This window comes from Anoplophora glabripennis, unplaced genomic scaffold (assembly GCF_000390285.2).
Source record: "Anoplophora glabripennis isolate ALB-LARVAE unplaced genomic scaffold, Agla_2.0 scaffold339, whole genome shotgun sequence".
Lineage (NCBI taxonomy): Eukaryota > Metazoa > Arthropoda > Insecta > Coleoptera > Cerambycidae > Anoplophora > Anoplophora glabripennis.
The window spans coordinates 522,394-548,112 of record NW_019416451.1 but is presented as its reverse complement, the minus strand read 5'-3'; the positions used below and the strand labels follow the sequence as shown (position 1 = coordinate 548,112).

Genomic DNA, 25,719 nt, shown 5'->3' with positions numbered 1-25,719 from the left:
CGAAGGTTGACCCCAAAGGAAACAAAAGACTGCATGATATGGAAAAACTAGCATGAATGTCGTGCCTAAACTGCCTTTCAACATTCTTCTGCTGTTATTTTTCAGGAACAAATCCATGCTACTGAGTTGTGTGCATTGAGGATGAAACATTCGCAACATTCTATTCTTGCGAACTCTGGTAGTTCTATACATTATGCACTGCTGATTAAGATATCCCTACAGATGCTGGAGAAGGTGAGTAAATGGCAGAACATATGTATCTGGGAAAAGGGACCTATATTCGGCAAAATACACCTTTTGCCAGAGGATCTGGCAAAAACCTTAACCCAACAAGGTTGTTGGTTGTATTAGGAAGCTAAATCTGTTATAACTAAATATAACTCCTAATTTCTGGGGATCTAAAAAAGTACTTCAGTTATTTCTCTTTTCAAATTTTTGTTGTACTATATAAGCAAATCTTCTAGAAATTCATGACTAACATCCACCATACATATGCTTATGAGATTTCCTTATATATATTTCCTTCCAACTGATTCATTAAAAACATCGGTGAAATTATAAAGTAGAGTTTCGAGTAATTGTGATGATTTTTAATCCTGTTTTTTCAATTACTCAGCGTCAATAAGACCGATTTAAGTCAAACCGTAGGTCAAAAGCCGCTCATGCGCGCAGAGGAGCAGAACGCGTGGGTCCGCTGGAGAAGGCCTCGTAGTGCCGCGATAACCGCGGGTTTCGAATGTCATCAGTCAGCGTCCGACAGCGCCGGTTAATCGTACGGTCACAGACCGCTCTCGCTGCGTTTCTCACGTGTTGAGTTCGACGCCTAATAGTTCCTCTAATTATTACTTTCTTTCCGCTTTTTCGCCATGGCAGACTACAGCATCAGGAGTCGTCAAGAGAGCACCGACAGCTTGGACTCTTCTTCAGCTGTCACCACTGACGAGTATTCGGACGAGGAGAAGGATGGTTATGATATTGAAGACTTTAATATCATCAAAACAATAGGTATGTCCCTAAACTAAGCCTGTAAGTTTCCACAACAAAGGAAACATGCATTATTTACTATAGATTCTACGTTCTGTGTATTTATTTGCTATGACATTTAATAATAATAATTACAAAATATTTCTTGGTGATAAAATGCTATAATTACTGAAGCAGAACCTTTCTTCTCGACTGGAATAATTTGAAGTATTATTTCTTTTTCTGTTGGTTCATTTTTAATAAGATAAAATCAGTATTTTTTATTTTTAGTTACTTTTGTAAATACAAATACAGGGTGTTACAAATATTTTCCCATCGAGCTTGTTTTTGAAATATCAGATGTTAGTATTATAAAAAAATATATAAAAAATATTCATAATTATATCTTCCTCTAAACATCACCTTTTGTAAAATCACTTCATTTAAATGTATTAATCTTTAAAATTTCTATTTTTTTACTAAAACACTGCAAAAAATTTCATTGTTCAAAATGAAATTTAAATTTCAAAAATTCCCAGTGGTGTGCCACAATTTGTCGGTTACTAATTGTAGTTGAAACTCATTTCCATATAGTTGATTTTTCAGAATATATTTAAACATTCCTTATTTAACTAAAATGTATCTTGAAAAGAGCTCTAAACGCAAATATTTGTAATATTCATAAATTTTGGCGTGTTATTGCGTTACAACCTATGCCTCAAATACATATTTAACATTTTAGTTCAAAACAACTTTATTATACATTTTACTAACTGACCAAGATATAAAATATTTTTTATTATTTTTAGAATCAATTTGAACCAAAATATGCAAATTAATTTTTTGACTTTTGATTAAGTTTGAAGTAGGTAAATTAAATACCTTTTTCTTTTGTTTCCAGTACAAAAATGTTCATATTTCCAACTAGTTTATTCTTCCTAAAGTTATCTTCAGGAAATTGGTCAAAACTAATTATGAAAACATTAAGCTTATTTAGTTTTAAATAAATAAATAAATAAATAAATAAATAAATAAATAAATAAATAAATAAATAAATGTTTTCTGTATGTGTATACTGTACTTCAAATAATAAAAAAACTACTTACATCTCACTTACATTCAGAACATGTTAGTAGATAGACAGACAAATAACTAGCGAACTCGTCTCGTCTATGGCATACTGATGAGAACTAGTAATTTCGAAACTGTTTACTAGATATTAGGGGTGTAATTCAATGCTGGACGGGGCTTTAGTCCATAGAGTAGTTGTTACCCACAATATCATTAGTAAACAATTTTGTTAGCCTGTCTTATTTATGTAACTTTCATGTTTGTCTAATAATGACCATAGGCCAGGAAAATAAGCTGGGAAATGACCATTTTGGGACTTTTTTTTCGGCAAGCTGAATTTATCACTATATATGTTAAATATTATGTACAATAACATATTAGTTTCCAATCATAAAAATGGGTGGAAGATTGTTTACAGGGTGGTTAATTGTATAATTTTTACGTAAATTCACGTTTTTCGCTTATAACTTTTTTCCGTTCATTTCCACGAAAAAACAGTAAAGAACCTTTTTTTCGTCTTCAAAAGACCTACAAAACTAGCCCTAGAGCGTCAAAAAATATTGATTAGATCAAAAGTTATAAACAGATAAAGTTTATTTATGACTTTTGAAATAAACATTTATAATCTGCGTTATTATTACCAGAACGTTTTGGCATCACATCCTCTCATTTCTTATCACTGTCTAATAACTCACACGAAATCTGGAATCGATTAAGTTGAACAGTTTACAAGTTATGGCCTTATAAACAAATTAACTAATTATTAGTCTGGACGATCCCGAGGATCTTCCACGATAGCACTGATTTTTTCAAGGTAGATATGACAATAGTATGTTGAAATCTATTATTTTTTTTTTAATTTCAAATTTGTAACCTGAAAATTTTTTTTATTTTTTAGCCTTAATTGCAAAATGAAATATACGACGCACGAGCGTGATATAGTTATATATTATTACATATTCGGAAAGCTTATGAAAAGAGCTTTAAGTTAAAAAAAAATCGTCAAGAATCGTTGAAAAACAACGGAGTTACAGACTGTCAAAATTGACGGTCGATTGTTAAATAAATTAGGTTGGTAGCGGCAAAAAAAAATAGTCATAACCGGCAACCTGAGTACTTTCCCAGGTCAAAATATTTTATTTGTAGAAGTATGTTAAGTGCATAAGAAATATTGTCGAAAGTCAGTGGGTCGCTTGATTTTCGGCGAGCCGCGGCGCGGCGGAAGGATGGAGGAAGCGAACGTCAGCGAGTCCGAAGAAAATGACGATAATATTCATAGTCCTACCGTTAAATACGGGAAATTCGTTTAAAAATAATATATTTGACAGTCTGTAACTCCGTTGTTTTTCAACGAAACTTGACGATTTTTTTTTAACTTAAAGCTCTTTTCATGAGTATTCCGAATATGTAATAATATATTACTATATCACGCTCATGCGTCGTATACTCCATTTTGCAACTAAGGCTAAAAAATAAAAACAAATTCCAGGTTGCAAATTTGAAATTAAAAAAATATATAGATTTCAAGTATTATTATGAAATCTACCACGAAAAAAATCAGTGCGATTGTGGAAGATGCTCGGGATCGTCCAGACTAATAATTAGTTAATTTGTTTATAAGGTCATAACTTGTAAACTATTCAACTTACCGATTCCAGATTTTGTGTGAGTTATTAGACAGTGATCAGGAATGAGAGGATGCGATGCCAAAACGTTCTGGTAATAATAACGCAGTTTATAAATGTTTAATTCAAAAGTCATAAATAAACTTCCTCTGTTTATAACTTTTGATCTAATCAATATTTTTTGACGCTCGGGCTAGTTTTGAAGGTCTTTTAAAGATGAAAAAAGGTACTTTACTATTTTCTCGTGGAAATGAACGGAAAAAAGTTATAAGCGAAAAACGTGAATTTACATAAAAAAAATATACAATTAACCACCCTGTAAACAATCTTCCCCCCAATTTTATGACTGTGGAAACTAATATGTTATTGTACATAATATTTAGCATCTATAGTGATAAATTCAGCTTGCTGAAATAAAAAGTCGCGTCCAACTCTATATTTCCTGGATTAACTAGTAGAGTTTTGTGTTGGAACCAAAAAACAAAACTTTATGATATATGTCATTTAAATTATCTATCTGTCATTTGAATTATTTCCAATTCAAATATGTAAAGATTTATATATCATAATGTACATTTTGTGCACTATATCGAATTGATGTGATGGACATAAATAAAATATTTCATAAATATAAGTAGTTATTCTTGAATATTGTTATGCATATTTAATATACGTATTAATTTTCCAAATGTATAAATAGTTCAAGAAGTTTGAATTATATATCAAAGTGTCTAAAGTCAACCAGAGAAAATGAATGACTAACAATTGTCTCATAAACATTTCTACATCCAATTTATAGTTCGATTCAAAGCTCTATCATTGCTTTAAATTATTTTGATTTACTGCGAACAAAGTTCTAAATGGCTATTTTTGTCTGTGAATTTAAAGTTTAGTGTTGCTGGTAATTTTTTCAGTTATTTGCAAAAACAATGTTGTAATTTGACAGTTTACACAAATTCTTAAGGAATATGATCTACTCACATTGCTTAAGTTCGACAAGTACAGAGCCTTCATAAATGTTAACAAGCCATGTGACCACTAAGCAACCAATACTGCAGAGTTGGTACTTACTGGTAACGAAAATTCCCTAAACGTTGCTGTCACCAATGCCAACAATGACAAAGCGTTACGTCTACGCCCGAGATGATGTAATCGCTGATTGGTTGAATGAAATGTCCCAAAAAATTACACCAATCACAGCCGGTGAAACAGAATGTTGTGTTTTAATGTAGTCTTGCATTTACTGTTTAATAATTTTTACTGTTACCAAAATTAATTGCCAACACCAAGGAAATAAAATCACTGTTCCAAACAAAATTACAAAATCGTTTATGAAGGCTATGGCAGTAAGCAGTAGGTCAAATATAAATTATATTGACCTTACTTGACTTTTTTATATCTAAATCATCGAGTTAATTTCTTAAATAATTTATTTTCTAACTTTAATATTCTAATTATTATAATTGTTTATAATTGGAATATTTGCAGTTTGTTTTATATTTTTAATCATTAGCTTAAAATTATTGGTAGGTATTATGTACGATTTTCCTATTCGTCACGTTTTTTACCATATACTATTATCTGTTTTCTTTTTATTTATTACAATACCCAGGTATGTGTGTAAAAATGTAAAATAAAAATAAATAACATAAAAATAAACTACTAGCGAGGTCTCTGCCTGTCATAATTTATTTACTTATAAATAGGTTGAGATATTTTTACATTTTCACTGAATGTAAAAAGTCTGTAATCAAATGTTAACGACTATTTACTTGTATTAAATTTTCATACATTTTTTTTATTCCATCTGTTGTAGCGGCTTATGTTAGACAATGGAAAACGTCTGCCAAAATCAAGCTCTATTCAATTGGCATCACAAATGTATAAAGAATTAGGTACCTATCTACATATGTTTATATGCCTACATTTTTGGCAAGATAGCAGTATTTGCAAATTTTATTGAATTATGTTTATTGGATCACGTAACGAAAGCATAACATGTTACGGATGTATTATTTTAGACTTGTATTTATTGTTGTCTGCTTGTTTATAGTTACTTGAACGTCAAAGCTTTCCACACATGTCAAATATACTTTCTTTTCCTTAATAATTTGTATGGCGATAATCTTACCAACTTCTAATTTTATTACAGACAAAAATACTCCTAAACATAAGTATTCATAATTTATATGTATATACAAAATATTCTCTTGTCTTTGAGATATACATATATAGGGTTGTCCGTAATTGTATACTCCCTTTTCCTTATTTATTATTAAATTATTTCCTTTATTATTAAATTACTCATCCTTTTTTAATTGGGTTTGGATTAGAAACTTTTGATTCATTAATTTTGATTCTTAAATGATCTTCTGGTTTCAGTTCATGGGTCAGCTGAATTTTGAATGGATGTAGATGCGGATCTTTCGTTAAAATACGCTGCATTGTGCTTTTTGAACTGTTTAATTGCAGTGACGGCACACTAAGGTTACGGAGATTTCCGCAACACTATTATCTGCGACAGAATAAATTTGTTCAAAAGCAACTGATCTCTTCACAGTTTAAAGCATTTCTTCTACCAAAAAATCCACGTAATTTGTGCACAGTCTCAGCTACACACTCTCCGTACTTGTAATTAATTTTCATAATATTCGGATTGAAAATGACGCACAATTCAAATCTTGCCTTACTTTGGGAGACTCTTTCGTTCTATACTTTAAATATTTAATATTTTGCAACCCCAACATATTAAGATGAGTTTAATGAATGACGAATGAAGAAACTGTTCCAAAAACGAATTCTTGCTTCTCATTTCATATTGTTACTCTTACGTATTTCATATTACCAACTACAAATATAAATTTGGTTATAATCTGACAATAAATATGTTTTGAAGACATTTATTTACGTGGCATGTGCACTGTGTTCAATTTGAGTCAATGTGAATAATTTAAACTCTTAGATATCTTATTAACTATAAATATACCAATAAAGGCTACTTTATAAAGCCACATCATTCGTTGCATGCTTGTAGACACGTTTCTTTGATACCAATCTTACAGTGTGAATCAATTCTGGACACAAGCTTCACGATACTCGTTCACGAATCAATACATATGTACTGCCCGCTTCCGAAGAAATATGAAACATGAAATTACTCCATACAAGAATGTATACACATACATATTTGACTATGATTTTTAGTGTGTAATATCTAAGACTTTATACTATATAACGCATTATTCGGCACATCAAGCAGCATAAAATGTATCTGTGGTAAAATACAATAAAATATCTTTCGTAGATTTACATGCCATCAACCAACACAGGAAACAAATAGAGGAAGATTTTTATATTATACTTTATGTATTATAAGATAGGTCGACTGAAAGGAAATATTTAGACCAACAATTTGGAAAATTTAGTAAGCATGAAATTACAAATGAAAATGGACATTTATTAACACATATTGCAAAACAGAAAGAAATGATAATATTGTATACCTAGTAGATACTCTCGAAACAAAGAAATTCATATAGTTACATGAGGATCGCCAAGCAGAGCTTAAATTAGAAAGTACTAATAGAAAAAAGTGAAGAAAAATGTAGAAACGATACTAAAAGTTACAGAGGACAGGACCTAGACTTATTCTTTAATAAGAATAAAAATGAAACAAGAAATTCTGATAGGGAAGAATAAGATAAGAAAAACTAAAAGTAACGGCGAAATAGTAAAGCTAGCAAATAGTAAGGACAAGAAACAATATGAAGTATTCAAGCAGCTCTGTTTAATAAAAGATAGTGAGGGCATAGAAAAGATGTTATCCGAAATAGGGAACAATGTAATACAATAGGAAAGGCGGTGACAAAATGCAAAAATAATTGGTTTGGCGGTTTCTGTGTTTGTGCCATGGAGTGGAGTAAAGAAAATATTTCCGGAGACTTCCGTTTCTTATTCTTCAATTGTATGATGAATAAAAATATATGACGCTGCTGCTAACTGCAATTGCAGTGACGAATCCATTATTGCAGTCAGGTTCATACTGCGAGTTTATGTTCCTATGTCATTTCGTAACCTTATTTTGTTACGTTACGGAATGAATGATACGACCAAAACCACACATACTTTTGCAACGAACCGTGGTCACCTTTTGCAACAGGCCGTAACATGTTCGTTGTTACGTTACGGAGCATTGCCACAAGTGGATAGCCCCCTTTAGAGATATTCAAGCAAGAACTTACGCATATAAAAAGAAAACGATTGTCCGTTTCGCAAATTCTGAAATTTGTGAAAGCTTATTACAATAAGAAGAAAAAAATTAAGTATTATTAAGTTGATAAAAATTGCATTACATGAAACCAGTAATAGAGTGATAATAGAGAGTAAATTACCTAACTTAAAAATGTTCAAACGATGGACATAAAACAAATTTGATAACCAGTAAATATTGAGAATGATTGCAAAAAAAAGAAAGAGTATAGTTTCGAAGGAGTAAAAGTTTTATTTACTTAGGAACAGAATTTTATAGAAAACCAAATACGTAAAAAGAAGTATAAAGAAGAATAATGGTTGGAAACTAGTGTATTAGAACATTGAAGAAAATGATGAATAGCAAGAATGTGTCAAGGCAAATTAAATGGAAAACTTGTAAAACCATGGTAACACTTATGGTAATATATATGATTAAAGTGCTGGTAAGAGGGTACAAGACGAATGGGAAAGAAGAAAGAACATGGACTTGCAAGAATTATATGATGAACCTAATACTGTTGGAATAATAAAGGACAGAGATAAGGATTAGAATGCCAAAAAAGTATTTGGAAGTAAATAGGGGGAAGTAGGAGGAGAGGAAGACCAAAAGCAAGGTGGAACAATGAAGTAATAAAGAATTTGAAAGATTACAACATAACAAACTGGAGGGAAGGAACACGGGATAAAAAAAGGTTAAGAAAAACAAATTTTAACATTGATATCGACCAAGTCGTGAGAAAATACTTTCGCATATGTCAAAAAAGCTTTTTTTTGTTTTCTACAATTATTAATTACTTATATCGATTAAATGTGGTCCTTAAACATAATATAACATTTATATAAAAGTAACGTAGATCCTAAGAAACTGTGCTTACTGTGGCAGTGTCACATGAAGAGTAAAACTTAAAACAAAGAACATGTCGGATTTTATCCATGGTGGATGCACGAAAAAGATGTGCTATCTACTGAAAGTATAAATATATTTCACTGTTCTTCCTGCATTAGTCAAATGGGTTTTAAATTATTATTCTTCCAATTTAGTACAATTTACTTACCATAATAAATATTTTGTAAACATTTCGGCGCAATAAAAGAGAGTCTGATAATTTAAATTAAACAGTTAGTAGTAAATATCTTAAGAAATCTTATATCTTATGTCAAATAAAATTACAAAAGCACAAGGTAGGAGTTAAATTTCTTATAGTATAAAATTATTTTTGGTTTTGGTCATATTTCCTTAGAAAGTGCCTCAACATGAAATGTAACTCGAAAGAACTGGTTTATTAAAATTTAATTGTTCCAATTTATGTAACACAAATTATTAACTAGGAAAGGTTGTTATAGCATTTTAATTATAACAATAGTATCAGCCGTGATGGTAATTATGTCTTTGTTTACTGAAGTTAATGACATTGCGGTCACAATAAGCGTAGCTGGCGGATTATAATAATTATTTTTGTAACAAGTGTGTAATATGTTATGCAACTAATTATAAATACAATCGAACTGACGATAAGTTCATATCGAAAACCCGTCAATGGATAAATTTAATTTTAAGGAAATTTACGTAGGTTCAATGATTCATATAAATTTATAAACAAATTAACTAACGTAAATAGATTCCACCTTATTCTCTCAGACCAGGATGTGATTCACATTTATGAAAAAATATATTTAGATTTTATTATCTGCAATGAAACAATTGTTCTAAAAAATATACCGTTAAGTAATAATTATTAAACTTTTTATATACACTTCCCTTGAAGAGAAAAACAAGGTCAACTTACGCACTAGCAAGTTATTTTTGCATTCATCATTATGAAATTTTAATTATTATACTAAAAAATGCAATAATTGCAACATTTTGCACGATTTTTAATTGATACACACTTAGCTAATTGTTTGTATTATTTGAACATGTCAGTATAAATATAAAACTAACAAATATACTATAAAAAGTATATAAAATAGGTAATTTAATCTAACGTAAAACTTTTCAGAATAAAGTAAATTGAAATTACTAAATCAAACTGAGGTAGATTATATATTATAAAAGTAATACATAGTAAGTATTTTTTTAATAATATTTGAAGTTGCTGTAAGTATCTACTTTGGTAATTATTGTTATTTGTTAAACATTGTATATGTTTTGTTACTTATTCATATTATCACTTCACTATCTAAGTAAATATTAATTACAAATTTCGCTTTCGTCTGATTAATATTGAAGATATTATTAGGTACACGTGAATTTATACATTATAGCATTTTTTAATAAATATTCTGTACATATAAATAAAATATTTATTTATCCACGCCGACGAAAATTTATCTTGTACCTTTTATTACTGTTTATATTATTATATTTTTAATATATGTTAGCAGAGTAATATAAATCATTATAAATATTATGGGAAATAAATCAGTCAGTCAGTAAATATTTCATTGTAGTACCTATCTAAAAACAAACAGGAACAGGGTTCGATGTTGTTACATTTTATTTTGCAGAATTCTTTTAATGAAAAATAGTTGTTTTCTATATGTCATATGTGAGACAACCAGTCAGTTCAGAGATGACAATATTAGACGACGGTACACCCTGTCACCCTTATTTGCACTAAAAAATAAAAAAACAGGGGGTGTCGCCATCTAGTGTTGTCATCTCCAAGTATTATAGGTTGTCTTTTAATATTGTTATTCACTTGTACAATTCCTTGAGATGTTTCACCAAAATAAGCACCTAAATCAATAACAAATCCTTAGAACAATGTCGCTCTAAAGAAAATATCAAGTATATAAACAAAACATATAAACTGATTTATTTAACTTGGATAGCTGTTTTTTGCTATTTGATGTTTTGATAAGGGACCAAAGTGAGCTTTCGAAACATAAAATGTGGATTTGCATAATCAGTGCAATTACATTTTAGACCGTTTTTTATTTAATATAGTTTTATTATATTTTTGAAAACGTTAATTAATTGTAACAGTTGATCGGGCTTGTTTTGTTTATGAACACTTCTTTTGTATTCCAAGCCACTGGAGGAACTTGAAAAATCTGTTAATAGTTGTTTATTCTATTATTGTCATAATAACCTTTAGGTGTCTTAAAAAAAATCGTGAAATTTTAAATACAAAAACTATTTTTAGCAGTCAAGTGCGTTACATTGTAATAGCCTTATTGACTATTGAGCCTAGCGTTGCGTCTTACGTCCAAACTATATCATAGAACGCCGCTTGGCTTAGTTAAAAATACATTTTCTATTGGTTTTGAAAAGCTTTTAATTACAAACTTCAAACCCATTATAATTTTGGCAATAAATCAAACATATTTGGCAGTTACAATCACAGTCTCCATCGTCGACAGTCTGTAAACGTAATAAATATAAAACCCACAAATAATTGATTTTACAAAATGCCAAATTGATGGTTGTGTAAATATTTTTTGTTTCCAGCTTTTATTGAAACTAAAAGCCATTTCTTATATGAAGTTAATAAACATTTAAAATATTGGAAAAGATATTTAATTTTGTTTAAATGTCAAATATAAGCGATTTTGTTATCCAAGAATCAAGATGATGCCGGCCGGAAATCTGGTGCCCATTTGTTTAAACAAACTTTTTTTAAACAAAAGTTGTAAACTAGGTTTTTTCACTCCGGCTTTTTTACGATTTTTGGCACATTATAAGCAAAAAAGTTCCTATGCACTATGCCTCTAAAATTTATAGTTTTAAAATTATAAACAATTTAAGTTGCTAAAAATGCGAAAATAACGATTTTCAACGGCCGATTTCCGGGTTAAAAATTGTTATATTTGTTGTTACCAGGTACCTAAATTGAAGTTTAACATCCCCCTACAAGATGCTGAAGAGTTTTTGGGACTCGCATTATCCTAAAGCCTTGTACCAGATTTCCGGCCGGCATCATCTTGATTCATGTTAAGGAACATCTCACGAATCTGAATATGCAAAAAAATCGAGTCAGAAAATTTCTGCCACGAATGCGAGGTTTTCGCCTTGTCTACTTTGGATGATGTAATTATCTAATCTGACATTTTTCACTGTTCTTATTAACAATTAACACGTTGACTGCGGTACATACCTCGGGGGGTATGTACTCATTATAAAAAATATGCGAATCTTAATAATCACATTTTTACTGTATCTTGTGGAAGTTGCAGAATCTGTACTTTTTGGAAATAATGATTTTTCTGTTATTTTCTTTTCAAAACTCTTTGCGAATGAAAACGTTAGTATCCTAGGATATATAATTACAGATACATGCAAGTTTATAGTAATAATTGTGTTATTTTTAATTTTATAGGGTCAAATGTAAAAAAATACGTATCCCCAGGGATATGTACCGCACACAGAAGAAGTTTTGTTACATATCCCCGAAGATATGTATCGCAGTCACAAAGTACATTGAGATTATCTCGCAGTCGACGTGTTAATAAACAAACAGCTTATTTTAGGATTTTTTTTAACATTGATTAATACACCGGATTGGCCAAGGCATGATTGCAAAGTCCGCTATAATAAGAAATAAACTGATAGCCATATAGTACATCACGTTAGATCTTCGTCTAAGGACCATAAAAATGCTCTTTCTGTCGTATGCCCTGTTTCTACACTGTAACCCAGGCCCAGGACTGGCAAGCACGACGTAATAAGATATCTATCAGAAATTTATTTTCTAAATTCTTTTTGTTCTCATCTCACTAAATTTTCCGTCATCCGTAAAGTTTATTATTACGTAATCTTCCCAAATTAAATTTATAAAATAAATACATGTCAAATAGTTCTTAAAGAACAGTTGTTTGTAAATCCTTTCAATGTGTCTGCTTTTCTATCATTTGCTACATCTAAACTGTTGAGCGCTTCGCACATGTCTCTAACGTTTACTTTGTCAAACAGCAAATAAATACAAAGAAAGTTTAATCACAAAACTTCACGCAAAGACTAATATGTGCAGGTTTGTAGGTCATCTTCTTTCGCCGTTTTTATATATAAGTACCTACGTTTAATGATAGAAACTATGACGAGTAGTCTCTAGATTTGTAATTACTCGGATAAACATGCAGTGCTCCTTGATCTTGTAATTCCAAGAACTTAAACTGATGTTGCGACGTAGTGGAGCAGCGTTTTGAATTTAAAAATCTCCCAGAGCTAATAATTCGGATATACGGTTTACAGATATAATTTAACGATTCTAAATTTCACATTTTATGTGCACTTACTTTCCTCCTACGTGTGATACTGTTTGAAATTGCCAATTATTTTTCGATTTATAGGCCCATTTCCAATTTTCACAGGTAATTAGGCAATAATTACCCTATTCACCGTCTCGTCTGTTGAAATATTAAAGTGTACCGCCACTGTATATAATATAATTGATATATATATATTAGTACCATTTTATGTTGTATTCTTAAAAAGTTTATTATGCTGTTAGAGTTATTTTAAGAGGAAATACAGTGGAAACGCAAATTTTAAGACTATCAGTTCAAGATAAGAAATGTGAAAGATACAGATTTAATTATAGCAGCAAATCGGGTTAGAAATTTGTAATTTTCCTATGGTATACTTCTTAATCGGGGTTCAAGGAATAATAATTTTTATATTTTGGAAGTTTGGTGATAGTTTACGAGCGTTTCGGAGATGAAATATTTATTTTAGTTAGGCTACAGTTTGTTTTCGTGACAGCTACATATGTTAATTATGAAAGAGATTATTGGAAAAGATATTGCTAGGCAATATTTAAGGTGTCAAGCCTCTTATTTTATTACAAAAAGGAAGTTAATCGATTTTTCATTTATGCATTTGTAATGGGCTTTTAAAATTGTTTTGAAAAAATGCTATTTAATTTCAACGTTTGCTGGTTTGGTTGGTAAACTGTAATTCTGTCTGATGTAAAAACGCAATATGTGTTATATATATTTTTAGTACATAAAAAGTTTTGTTATTTGGTAGTATGTTCAGTCCAAAATAAATATTTGTGTAATAGACCGAATTACACTATATCATTTTTCTTTTATTTATATTTCCTCTATTTATGTTAGCAGACATTTAGTAGTTGGGAAAACCAGCGTTCTTGACTAAAATAAATATTTATGTAAAAGGTCAAATAATTGTTATGTCTTTTCTTCTCTATTATTTATACATAATATGTAGTCCACAGTACAGTCCCCCTCTGGAAAGTTGATTACCACATACTTTATAACTCCTGAGGTGCATCCTTTTGACGAGTCTACCACATTTTTCCTCTACGACTTTTCTCGATTCCTCCGCTTTTCCACTCGGAAAAATCCAAAAACATGGCAATTTCCCGGGGTCTTGAAAAGTCAAGACCACATCTTTTATTTTTAGCTTAAGTAACTGGAAATTTTGTTGCAAATGCCGATTTAAATTTGTCCGACAGAAATTCTTCCGACATTGACGTGTCTACCGGTCGAAACATGCCAAAATAACAGGGTATTGAAAATCAATTACCACATAGGTAATTTTTAGTAAAATTAATTGTAAATAATTAATTCAGTCAAAAAGTATTGTTGTCCGACAAATTTCAAGCCGCGTTTTTTCAGTCCGACAGCTGGAAATCGGAATTTTCACGGGGTATGAAAAATCGATTACCACATATCTAATTTTCATTTTTTCCACTTTTAAATTTACTGTACAAAATAGTGATATAAGTGTCCGACGATTTAATGTCCGCAAATTATTAAAAAATCAATAAATCAATAAACGTGATGAAATTTAATTTTTTCACTCCAAAAATTTCATATTTATAAATGGTTATTAATTATTATTATGTAAATTATTATTTGTTTCAAATAAATAATTATAATATTGCTTATTTTATGCTTAAAAATTTAAAAGTTATAAACAAATGAAGTTATTTTTGAGGCGATTAATACGATCTTAGTGCATAATGCATTATTTCTAAATAAATTAATATTATACTTGATATAAAAATCCTTTTTTCTCTTTCAAGTTTTCATTCGCGTTTGTTATTTTTCTTTACAAAAATTTTCCTATTTTTCTAAAAGAAAATCCCAAAACTTTTGTGCATAATTTTTTTACACCATACATACTTTTTTGAAATCGTTTAATTATTTTCTCGATATTTATTTGGCTAAATTGAGTATAAGAGATTTACAATTACAAGAATAAAACGAAAAATATATACAGGGTGTTTTAGAAAGACCTCCCGTAAATAAAGGAGGAGATAGTACCACAAAAAAAAGAGAATTTTTTGTCTTATGAACTATATGTCTATCTCCTCTTGTTTTCGAGATAAAGAGAGACAAAATAAAATTTTTTAAATAGAATTTTTACGAAAATTTCCAAACGATGCGAAATATTTTTATGAAATTGGGTAGTCCGGGGTTTTTAAGGGTACCAAATACGCTAGTCTAATTATTTTTTGTATATTTCGTAGAGGGCGCTAGTTATGCTACATTCTTATTACATTTTAAGTTCTATTTTTAATTAAACTCTTACAATATTACACTAGAAATAAGTGACTTTTCTCAAAGTAAGCTTGAGCTTTGAGAAAAGTCACTTATTTTATAGTATAATATTGTAAGAGTTTAATTAAAAGCCTTTGTTCTCGAAAATCGTCCCATTAGGAAGTTCTAACAAGAATACATTCTTTTTAGAAAATAAAATTATACATTAGAAATTGGAGCCCGAATGGTAAAAACCTAACCTTAAAATAAAGTAGAATTTACTATGTAATAGGAATGTAGCATAACTAGCGCCCTCTAAGAAATATACAAAAAATAATTAGACCAGCGTATTTGGCATCCTTGAAAACCTCGAATACCAAAATTCATAAAAATATTTCGCACCGTTTGGAAATTTTCATAAAAATGTTATTTAAAAAAATTTTATTTTGTCGCTCTGTATCTCGAAAACAAGACGAGACAGGCATATAGTTCATATGACAAAAAAATCTTATTTTTTGTCGTCCTCACCCCCTGTATTTACGGGAGGTCTTTCTGAAACACCCTGCATTGTATACTTATATGGAAATTTGCTTAATACATGGAAATATCTTATTAGAAATTATAAATACATGTGCACATTTTTTACGAAATTTTTTTCATCATTTTTTGTCGGACTGACGATTTGCGGATATATTTTTGTCGGACATTACAATTTTTGCTTAAAAAAAAAACACTTTTCTATCGTGTGCTATTTTTGTCCGACATGTGGTAATCGATTGATCATATCCCGTGAAAATTCCGATTTCCAGCTGTCGGACTGAAAAAACGGGGCTTGAAATTTGTCGGACAACAATACTTTTTGACTGAATTAATTATTTACAATTAATTTTACTAAAAATTACCTATGTGGTAATTGATTTTCAATATCCTGTTATTTTGGCATGTTTCGACCGGTAGACACGTCAATGTCGGAAGAATTTCTGTCGGACAAATTTAAATCGGCATTTGCAACAAAATATCCAGTAACGGAAGCTAAAAATAAAAGATGTGGTCTTGACTTTTCAAGACCCTGGGAAATTGACAGGTTTTTGGACTTTTCCGAGTGGAAAAGCGGAGGAATCGAGAAAAGTCGCAGAGGAAAAGTGTGGTAGACTCGTCAAAAGGATGCACCTCAAGAGTTATAAAGTATGTGGTAATCAACTTCATGGGGGGGTGTACTGTGGACTAATGTGCCTATATTATTTATGTTGGTAAATATTAAATATTCAGACAGGGTCGCTGTGTTGATTATAAGAAGTACTTTAGTAGTAATAAATAAATTCTGGCTACGATTCTATTGTAGACATATGCAAAATGATGCCTTTCCTTTTTTCCGCATTATACTTAAATTTAAGCACAATGTGTTGTGTTTCCTTTTCGAAATTAGAATTAAAGAAGATAAAACATTTTTATACTAAATTAAAAAGGACTCACATTTACCCCATTACACCTACCGCCATTCAGTATTACAATGAATTTTCATGGAGAAGACGTACATACTAGACGTAAAATATAACAGAGATGTCGTAATCTTAAAATAATTTTCTTCTCTAAACATTTTAGTCAAGGTTTTATTGTTTGAAATAGTAATTAAATTATTTCAAATTATTAAGGGCTTCCAGAATCTTTCGATAAAAAAATCTACAATTTACTAATTTCATCAACTGACTTTGGTAGGATCAAAATATCTCTTTTCATGATCAAGTTATGAGGCTAGAAATTTTTACGTAAATCATCCTGTATACAGGTTATCCCAAAATTCACGCAATATTTGAATTTTACAACATTTGTGCGGTAATGTTGCCAACGAAAAAAAAAGACCGCATGACAAGTGACGGTTCAGGGTTATTAAAAATGGAGAGCTACACCAGAAAACTACACGTTTTCATTGTTGCAGCTCGGAATTACAAAATATGGTTGGAATAGTGATTTAATTTCATCAGTTTTGAAGATATTAATTGAAAAATTCGGGGAGACGGGAGACCAATTAGTTTTAAACACCCTGGATGTCCTTTAACAAGTCATTCAACACAAAATAGGTATAAAAGATTCAATGATGTTGCAGCATTTAATGAGTTTAAAGACTTAAGGAAACAAGTTAAAACTTATGTTAATGCAGCATACCGAAACTACGTTTTGTCAGTGGAGGCAAACATAAATAATAATCTTTCCAAATTCTGGGCTTTTATCAACAATAAAACATCAGTATCAAATGTGTCTAGCAATATGCTTTATAATATTACTCAGCTCACTAAACCGCAAGAAATAATGGATACGTTTGCTGATTTCTTTGCTAAATAATATTTGCCATCAAGTAATTTTAATGTTAATGATATTGTAACAAACAACTCAGCAGTTTTAAATATCAATAGTTTCAGTGAGACTGAGGTAAGGCGTGCATTGATGCAAATAAAACCTAAATTGACAACTGGTCCTGACAATATTCCAGCATTTTTGTTGCGTGATTGTGCATATGTTCTTGCTCGTCCTTTAAGTGTTTTTATAAATATATGTCTAAAAACGGCTAAAATTCCTGATATATGGAAATTATCTAAGATCTGTCCTATCTATAAAAAGGGTGATAAGTCCAATATTATGAATTTCAGACCTATATCGATTATATCTAATTTTTGTAAAGTTTTTGAAATTCTTCTACACAATCGGTTATATCATCATGTCAGCAGAACGTTGACTATACATCAGCATGGGTTTATGAAGGGCCGTGCTACTACCACCAATTTAGTCAATGTTACACAATTCATCTCCGAAATCTTAGACAAACAGTCTCAGGTCGATGTCGTATATACTGACATGTCGAAGGCATTTGACAGACTTGATCATGGCATGCTGTTGAGGAAATTATTATCGTGTGGTTTGTCGTTAAACTTAATCAACCTGTTCACTTCGTATCTGATGGATAGAAAACAGTATGTCATGTTCAATGGTTTTAAATCTACTGAATACGTTGCTTCATCTGGAGTGCCTCAGGGAAGCAACTTGGGCCCTTTATTGTTTAATATTTTTGTAAATGATATTGTTAATATATTAGATGTGCAATGCCTTCTTTATGCAGATGACCTGAAAATTTATTGTGAGATCCAATCTGAGGCTGACTGTGTTCGGTTATATAATAACTTAAAACGTGTTGTAGAATGGTGCAGTTTAAATCATCTTGAGATCAATGTCGCAAAATGTAATGTAATGTCCTATTCCCTCAAAAAAGACCTAATCAGTTATGATTACAGGGTAAACGATATCGTCATTCAGAGACCAGAAACTGTATCTGATTTAGGTGTAATATTTGACAAGCGTCTATCCTTCAATGCGCATATAGATAACATAGTTGCCAAGTCTAATCGTATGTATGGTTTTATAGCTCGATATAGTAGGGACTTTGCTAATCCTGTAACATTAAAAATCCTATATTACGCGTATGTAAGGACAAAATTAGAGTATGCCTCTGTAGTATGGAATCCGTATTATCAGACACAATCTGTCAAGCTGGAAGTTATTCAAAGACGTTTCCTGAAACTGTTGTCTTTCAAATCTGATGGCATCTACCCTGAGATTGGTATACCTCATGATTTTTTGCTTTAGAGACATTGTTTTAAAAGTTTAAATGTTCGTAGGCAATGCTATTCAACTATTTTCTTGTTTAAACTATTGAACAATGAAACTGATGATTCTAACATTTCGCAAAAGTTAGGGTTAAGCATTGATATATTTAACACAACCATTGCCTGTATTAAAGTGTTTTTAGGTTAGTTCTTGCTTTTGTGTTATTTTATTTGCTGTGATTTGGTGTATTTTCATTGTTACCTCATCCTGTAATTAGTATAAACTATTGGATGTTGTAATTTTTAAAATAAAATAAAATATTGAAGCAGTTCTTGAGAATGTTGCTGATAGTCCAAGAACATTAATACACTTTGATCAAGATTTGGACTTTGCTCTCTACAGCGTATTCTCACGACGGATTTGCAACTTTATGCTTACAAAGTTCAATTGACTCAAGAACTGAAGCCTGCTGACCATGCAGAGCGAAAAGAGTTCGTTGAATGGATTATGGAACAACAAGTAGATAACTCATAACTAACTCATCGCTGAAAATCTATTTCAGCGATGAAGCTCATTGTCATCTTGATGGCTTCGTTAATCGACAAAATGGTCGCATTTGGGGTTCAGAAAATGCACGAGTGATTGTTGAGAAACAAATGCATCCACCACGTGTCAGTGTTTGGTGCGGATTTTGGGCTGGAGACATCATGGGACCATTCTTATCGAAAATGCGGCTAATAAAGCAATAACAGTTAATGGTGCTCGCTATAGCGACATGACAATCCAGTTTTTTGTTCCTAAATTGCAAGATATAGATGAAGACGACATGTGGTTCCAACAAGACGGTGCCACATGCTATCCAGCCCGAGAAACAATTCAGTTACTGCATGAGTCATTTCCTGGTTGTGTAATTTCCCGTTTTGGTGCGATGATGATAATTTTCCGCCCAGAACATGCGATTTAACGCTGTTGGACTTTTTTTCTTTGGGGTTTTTTGAAGTCTAAGGTTTATGCTAACAAGCCCATGAACACACACGACTTGCATGAGCAAATTGAGCGTTGCAGCAACGAAATTCAGCCGCGTTTGTCCCAGTAAAGCGGTGGAGTCCCTTTATCGGATATGCTTTTCCATACATAATCAATCAATAAAGAAATGACAATTTTGGTTAAACACCTGGGTTTTCTACCAAAATTACTTCTTGCGTGAAATTTTGGACACCCTTTATCTCACTACTGAACAATTTTTGTTCGAAGAAACATTTTCTGTCTCAAATTATTTTATTTACAAAGATATTTTCGACCTCTCCTACATTATTTTGTTTACAATTGGTCATTTTTTTGAGACAGCCCATTAACCGATTAAATGAGTAAAACTTAAGGAGAGAATCCACATGTGTTGGAGAAAGTACTACAAACTAAAATATTCTTATGCTTTATGGGTTTCGTAAACATAGGCAGAAGCGGATTTCTCTGAAAGTGATTCTAAAACTACTGTTCCATTTCCCGGACGGTGATTTGCTGTCTAGACGAATAGTCTAAAGTCTACTCTAAGATAAACGCCGTACTTTTCTATTTACGAAACGCGTGCACAAGTATGATTTAACGCATAATAAGGAAAAGCATATTTGTTTCCTCTAATTTATGTTACGTTTACGTAAAATGTTAGATCAAATAAACTGCTGTGGTTTAGTTTGTTCACCTAAGGAACTCCGGAAGAGAAGCCTGAACTATTACTATTTGTCTTAGAAAAATAATATGCGTGTAGTAGAAAAATATATACATCGAAACAAAAAACAATTAAAAAAATAAACAGAATTTCTACATTGAAATGGATTGTACCTCCTTATCATATTCTCGTAAAAATCGTATTCCTCTGGAGAGACTTAAGATAGTTTAAATTATTAATCAATAATACATTAAGCTTTGGCAGATATTTATACAGTGTGTAACATTAAGCTGGGTAGTTTTTTAGGGGCAACAGTATACTAATCTGAAGTTATTTTTTAAATTAAATAAATCGTCGCATAAATAAGTCGCATTATAATTTATTTTTGTCTCTTGTGTACGCCGCTGCTGGACTGAATATATATCAGTGTTGCCAGTTATTACTTTTTTAAACGAACTGAATGAAACTGACGGGGTGGTATTGCTTTTATCTGACCATATTTATTATGGTAATGCTACGAAACCCTAAACATTGAAATTTTTAGGGTTTTTAAGAAATTAATACCTTTTGCGTGATTTATTCAATATTAGCTGAAAGACATACGTTACCAATTGTAAGTGTAACTTATTTATGTTTAAAAGTGTATTTTTTATTGTCAAAATACATATCAATCTAATAGATTTGAATTATCTTATTAATTACTTCATATTCTTTTGTTTTAACAAACAGTATTTGTTACTATTATATTAGTTTGTGAATTTTTGTGTCAATGGCAAAGTAAACAGTTGCATGCAACCGCGACGCGTAGACAGGGATACATTTAGTTAAAGTTAAAACAATTACCATTAAAAAATTAGAAAAATTAAAAAAGACAATTTTATCTAATTACTCTTTTTTTTTCTTATTAAGCGAAAATTATTATACAATGTAAATTTTTGAGGGGGATTTTAGTTATACATATTTTGACCAATAGCTTCGTAGCCGCACGTGCTTGATCATTGTTTAGACAGTTGGAATTTGCAAGTAGATTTTGCACCTGAAGTGATATATCAATAGGGTGGTAGACGGGCATAAAACAAGTCAATAGTAATTCGTGGAAACACTAGATGTTTCATTTTATTACACTTAAATTTAAACCAATATTTAGTGAAGTGTCTTTGTGTAGGTAATATAAATAAATAAATAAATAAACTTATATGTTTTTTTTTAATATTTCAAGAACGCGTAGTGATAGCTTCACAAAATTTGATAGTTGTTTTTAGTAGATATTTACAATTTATTTAGTAAATTTGTATTTTAGTTACCAGTGCCGTAGATATGAGGGGGTCCGCTCTTTCACAAAACGTTTATGACTTTTTTTAAATAATTATGCATACTTTGTTATAACAGTGTATGTACAAAAAAAATATTGCCAAATTTTCGCATTTTCATAGATTTTTGAGTAAATTGCATAATAATGATTGGTAAAAATTTGTTTGAACGGATTCGAATTAGCTAAATACATACTTCACAATAATCACAATAATTAATTGTAGTAAAAAAAACGTATTTTTTCATTACTATTATTTACAAAGAAATATTATTTTACAATTAATAAATTATATAATTACCTAATAAATTATTATTAGTTAATCGTTATCCCACCATGTATATTATTTAATATGACAACAACCTCCTTTGTATTGGGTTAAAGTTTTCATACTAATTCTTCCTTTGAAGAGTAATTATTCTGTTAGATTTCGTAAAATTTTATGCACCATATACTACATCAATAAATATTTTGTCTACCACAACAGAGAATGTATTTAATATTATGCCAAAATACTTATTTTATGACTGCCATTAAATTTCCCAATTTTTAGTCTACAGTGTTTTCTTGGCACTTATTTCCTTGATCCTTAAAATTGAAATTGCATCATTTGCATCATACAGTATTAACGTCGCGTCGTAGATGAACTTTAAATTAAGCAGAATTTTTATCAACATAAATTTCAAAAGCCATTTAAACGGTTTAAAATATAAAACTGGCTGTTTCGAGCGATATGTATTTCTGCAACTCTTTACGTTTAGTTTTTCGCTTTTAAGGCAATTATAATGTGTTTACAGGGCATCAGCCAGATAATTAAACATATAATTTTAAATTTTTGTTAAAATGGAGATGGGTAATTTTATATTATAGAAGTTAAACTCCCTCGAAATGTTATACTCGCTTTTTGTAAGGCTCTACTCTTAAACACCTACATTAAAATATTTTTACTTTTGTTTTTGATAAATATTTCTCTAATTAAATTAATAAAAACCCGAATTATATTTTAATAATCACTTAAGACATAGCGGGTGTCCTGAAATTAATGCAACAAGATTTGGTCACAGATTTTTTTGACAAATTTAGGGGACCCGTATTTCAAATATCGAAAACAATTTGATATATCTATTTGAAAGTTTCTTTTTATTTTAAAATTGTTTAAATATTGAAATAAAATAATGATGAACATAACGAGCGTTCAAATAAAAACGTGCGTCAAGTTGGGTCTGAAAATTTGGACGTAGGGCGTAGCGTATAGCAAATAAACTTAAACGTCAACTGTCAAAGCGCTATATCGCCGCTATCAATTTGAATATTTTCGTTTTAAAAAGCGTTTAAAATGGTGTTTTCTCAAGGACAAAAAGTGTTTATCATAGAGTCCTACTTTAGAAATGGACGCAAGATTGATGGAATATGGAAGTATTCTATTGAGGAAAGTTTCATAGAATTTCAAAATCAATTTCCCGGCGTTGTTGAGTACAAAATTTTTCAAAGTGCAGTTCAGCGTTGTGTTAATGTTTTTCGTGAAACGGGCAGTGTAACAAGAAAAGAAGGAAGCGGCCGACCTAAAAAGCGGACTGAAGAATTAAAAGAAAATGTCCAACAAATAATGGAAAATGCGCCAAGAACTTCGGTACGTGTTTTATCACAAATGGTGGGAGTTTGTTATTGTTATCACATTATTCTTTAAAATAAAGTTATATAGTCATTAACGTTATTGAAACTGACAGCTGCTATACAGCTCGTTGAGAAATGAGGTTAAGTTGGTCGCTATAAGCTACTCCCTACGTCCAATGTGTCAGAGCCAACTTCGACCACGTTTTTATTTGAACGCTCGTTATATCACTATCGTCCTTATGAATTTTATTATAATTGCACTGTATTAAAAGCCATAAGCGAGCCCTGAATTATGTTTTTAGACACTTCAAATAGGAAATTTCCCTCATTTTGACAAGTACGATCGTACTCAATCATTTTCTTTTGCATAATTTATAAACTTCCATCTAATTTTTGCTATATTTAAAAGTAGTTGCAGTTAAATTTAAATTTTAGTCACATGTATGTTTTTATTTAGTGAGCGACATTGTACATATTTGTAACATATAGGTAATTACCTAAACATTCCGACTCGATGGTTTTAAAAATGTTATAATTTATTGAATAACATGTATGCTTCAATTTGCAGTTACGTTCAACTGGATGTGCAATTAACATTTTAATTGTAGGGGGACGCTATCACAGCAATTAACCAAACATTATCCATAATGTGACTACAGGAACAATCACTCCTGTTTGGTTATAATTAAATTACTAAAATACCGTCACACGATGCTGACAATTGAGGCTCGGAAACTACTGAAATAATTTGGTCAGTTTTGATCGTCACTAACATGAGCTAACTAACAATAAGATGTTAGGTATACTCTGATGATAAAAACCCATGAATTGGTACTAGTATACAGGATGTCTAGACAGAAGGTTTCGCTAGTCATAATTCATATACTGTGATTGTTTTTCAAACTTAGGTAGTTACACTTTCTTATGTCTGGTGCAGTAAGCAACTTTTTTAAAATTTAATTTGTGAATGGGTTTTGGAAGAAGAAAAATTATTGTCCAATTTCGTATACATATACCTCAAGTCTCTGATGAAACTCTGTACAATTATTATTAATATTGTCATCTCCTAATTAAGGCGCTGCTTATAAATAGGCGAATTATAAAGGTGAATATACTGTTTTTTACGAAAAGCCAAATCGCATCAATGAACTCTCATTTAAAGTGATGCAAAATTAATTTAGTTTAGTCGATGATTTATTTCATAATTTTCGTTATTTTAATTTTTTATTAAATAGATAAACAGATAAATTAAATAACGCAAAGGAGAAATAATACAAGAGAGTAAATTTATATTTTTGAGAGTACATTTAAAAATAAAAAGGAATCTTTACTTATTCAAATACTTAAAGAAATGTTAACAAAGCACAAATTTAGAAGACCTTGAAAACAATTGATTTTTTTACATTCTATTACGTATCTATTAACTTAATAAGAATTTAAAATAGTATAAATTTTGGAATAAATCATTGTTGAAACTAAATAAACTCTGCGTCACGTTTAATTAATTTTTTATAACACGTTTTAATTTTCGTAAATTTAAAACAATATCTAGCCACAAAAACTCATTTAGGCAGTAACAATAGTAAAAATATTGGCGTTTGTTTATATTCTATTAAATTAAAAATATCTTATTTAAAAAAAAAAATACTGAAAAGTTGAAAATTACTATTGAATATAAGATTGAATAATAACTGTTTGCGAAAACTTAGTAACGCCGTTATTGGCACATTTCTTAAAAAAAATACATTTGACACATGTTGAGAATAACGTGGTTAAAATTATTTAGGTATCTACTAAGCAAAAGCAATCTTCCGGTTAATAAAAATTATTCCCATATAATGTACTTAATCTTTTTAATAGATAGGCTGCCTTTGCTAAATACTTAAGTAGTAGGTACACAGGAATAGTATATTTGTCTGCATTTTTTTAAAGTTGTCATTAAGATATCCTTAGATAAGTACAGGGTGGTCACGCAAAAATTGTCCCTTCACCATGACATTCTATAAATCATTACACCATTAGAAAGAAAGGACAGTTTTCGACGTATTTCGTATTTTAATGTAGTTTTACATATCTACTAGTCATGGAAGCATAAAGACAAGTTTTACTAAAAATACATAAAAGTAAGTCAGAAATAATTTTTATTTAATATGTACTAAATAATAATAATAATA

General features: G+C 30.4%; 1 protein-coding gene across 1 annotated transcript in view; it reads left to right on the top strand.

Moving 5' to 3' along the window:
* The first annotated feature begins 726 nt into the window (after nucleotides 1-726).
* Nucleotides 727-25,719, top strand: part of LOC108908120 (protein kinase DC2) — an 86,029-nt gene continuing 61,036 nt past the window's right edge. The window contains exon 1 of the mRNA XM_018712043.1: nucleotides 727-1,005. Within this exon, the coding sequence (XP_018567559.1) occupies nucleotides 867-1,005 (139 nt within the window). The 5' untranslated portion in view covers nucleotides 727-866. The remainder of the gene's footprint in view (nucleotides 1,006-25,719) is intronic.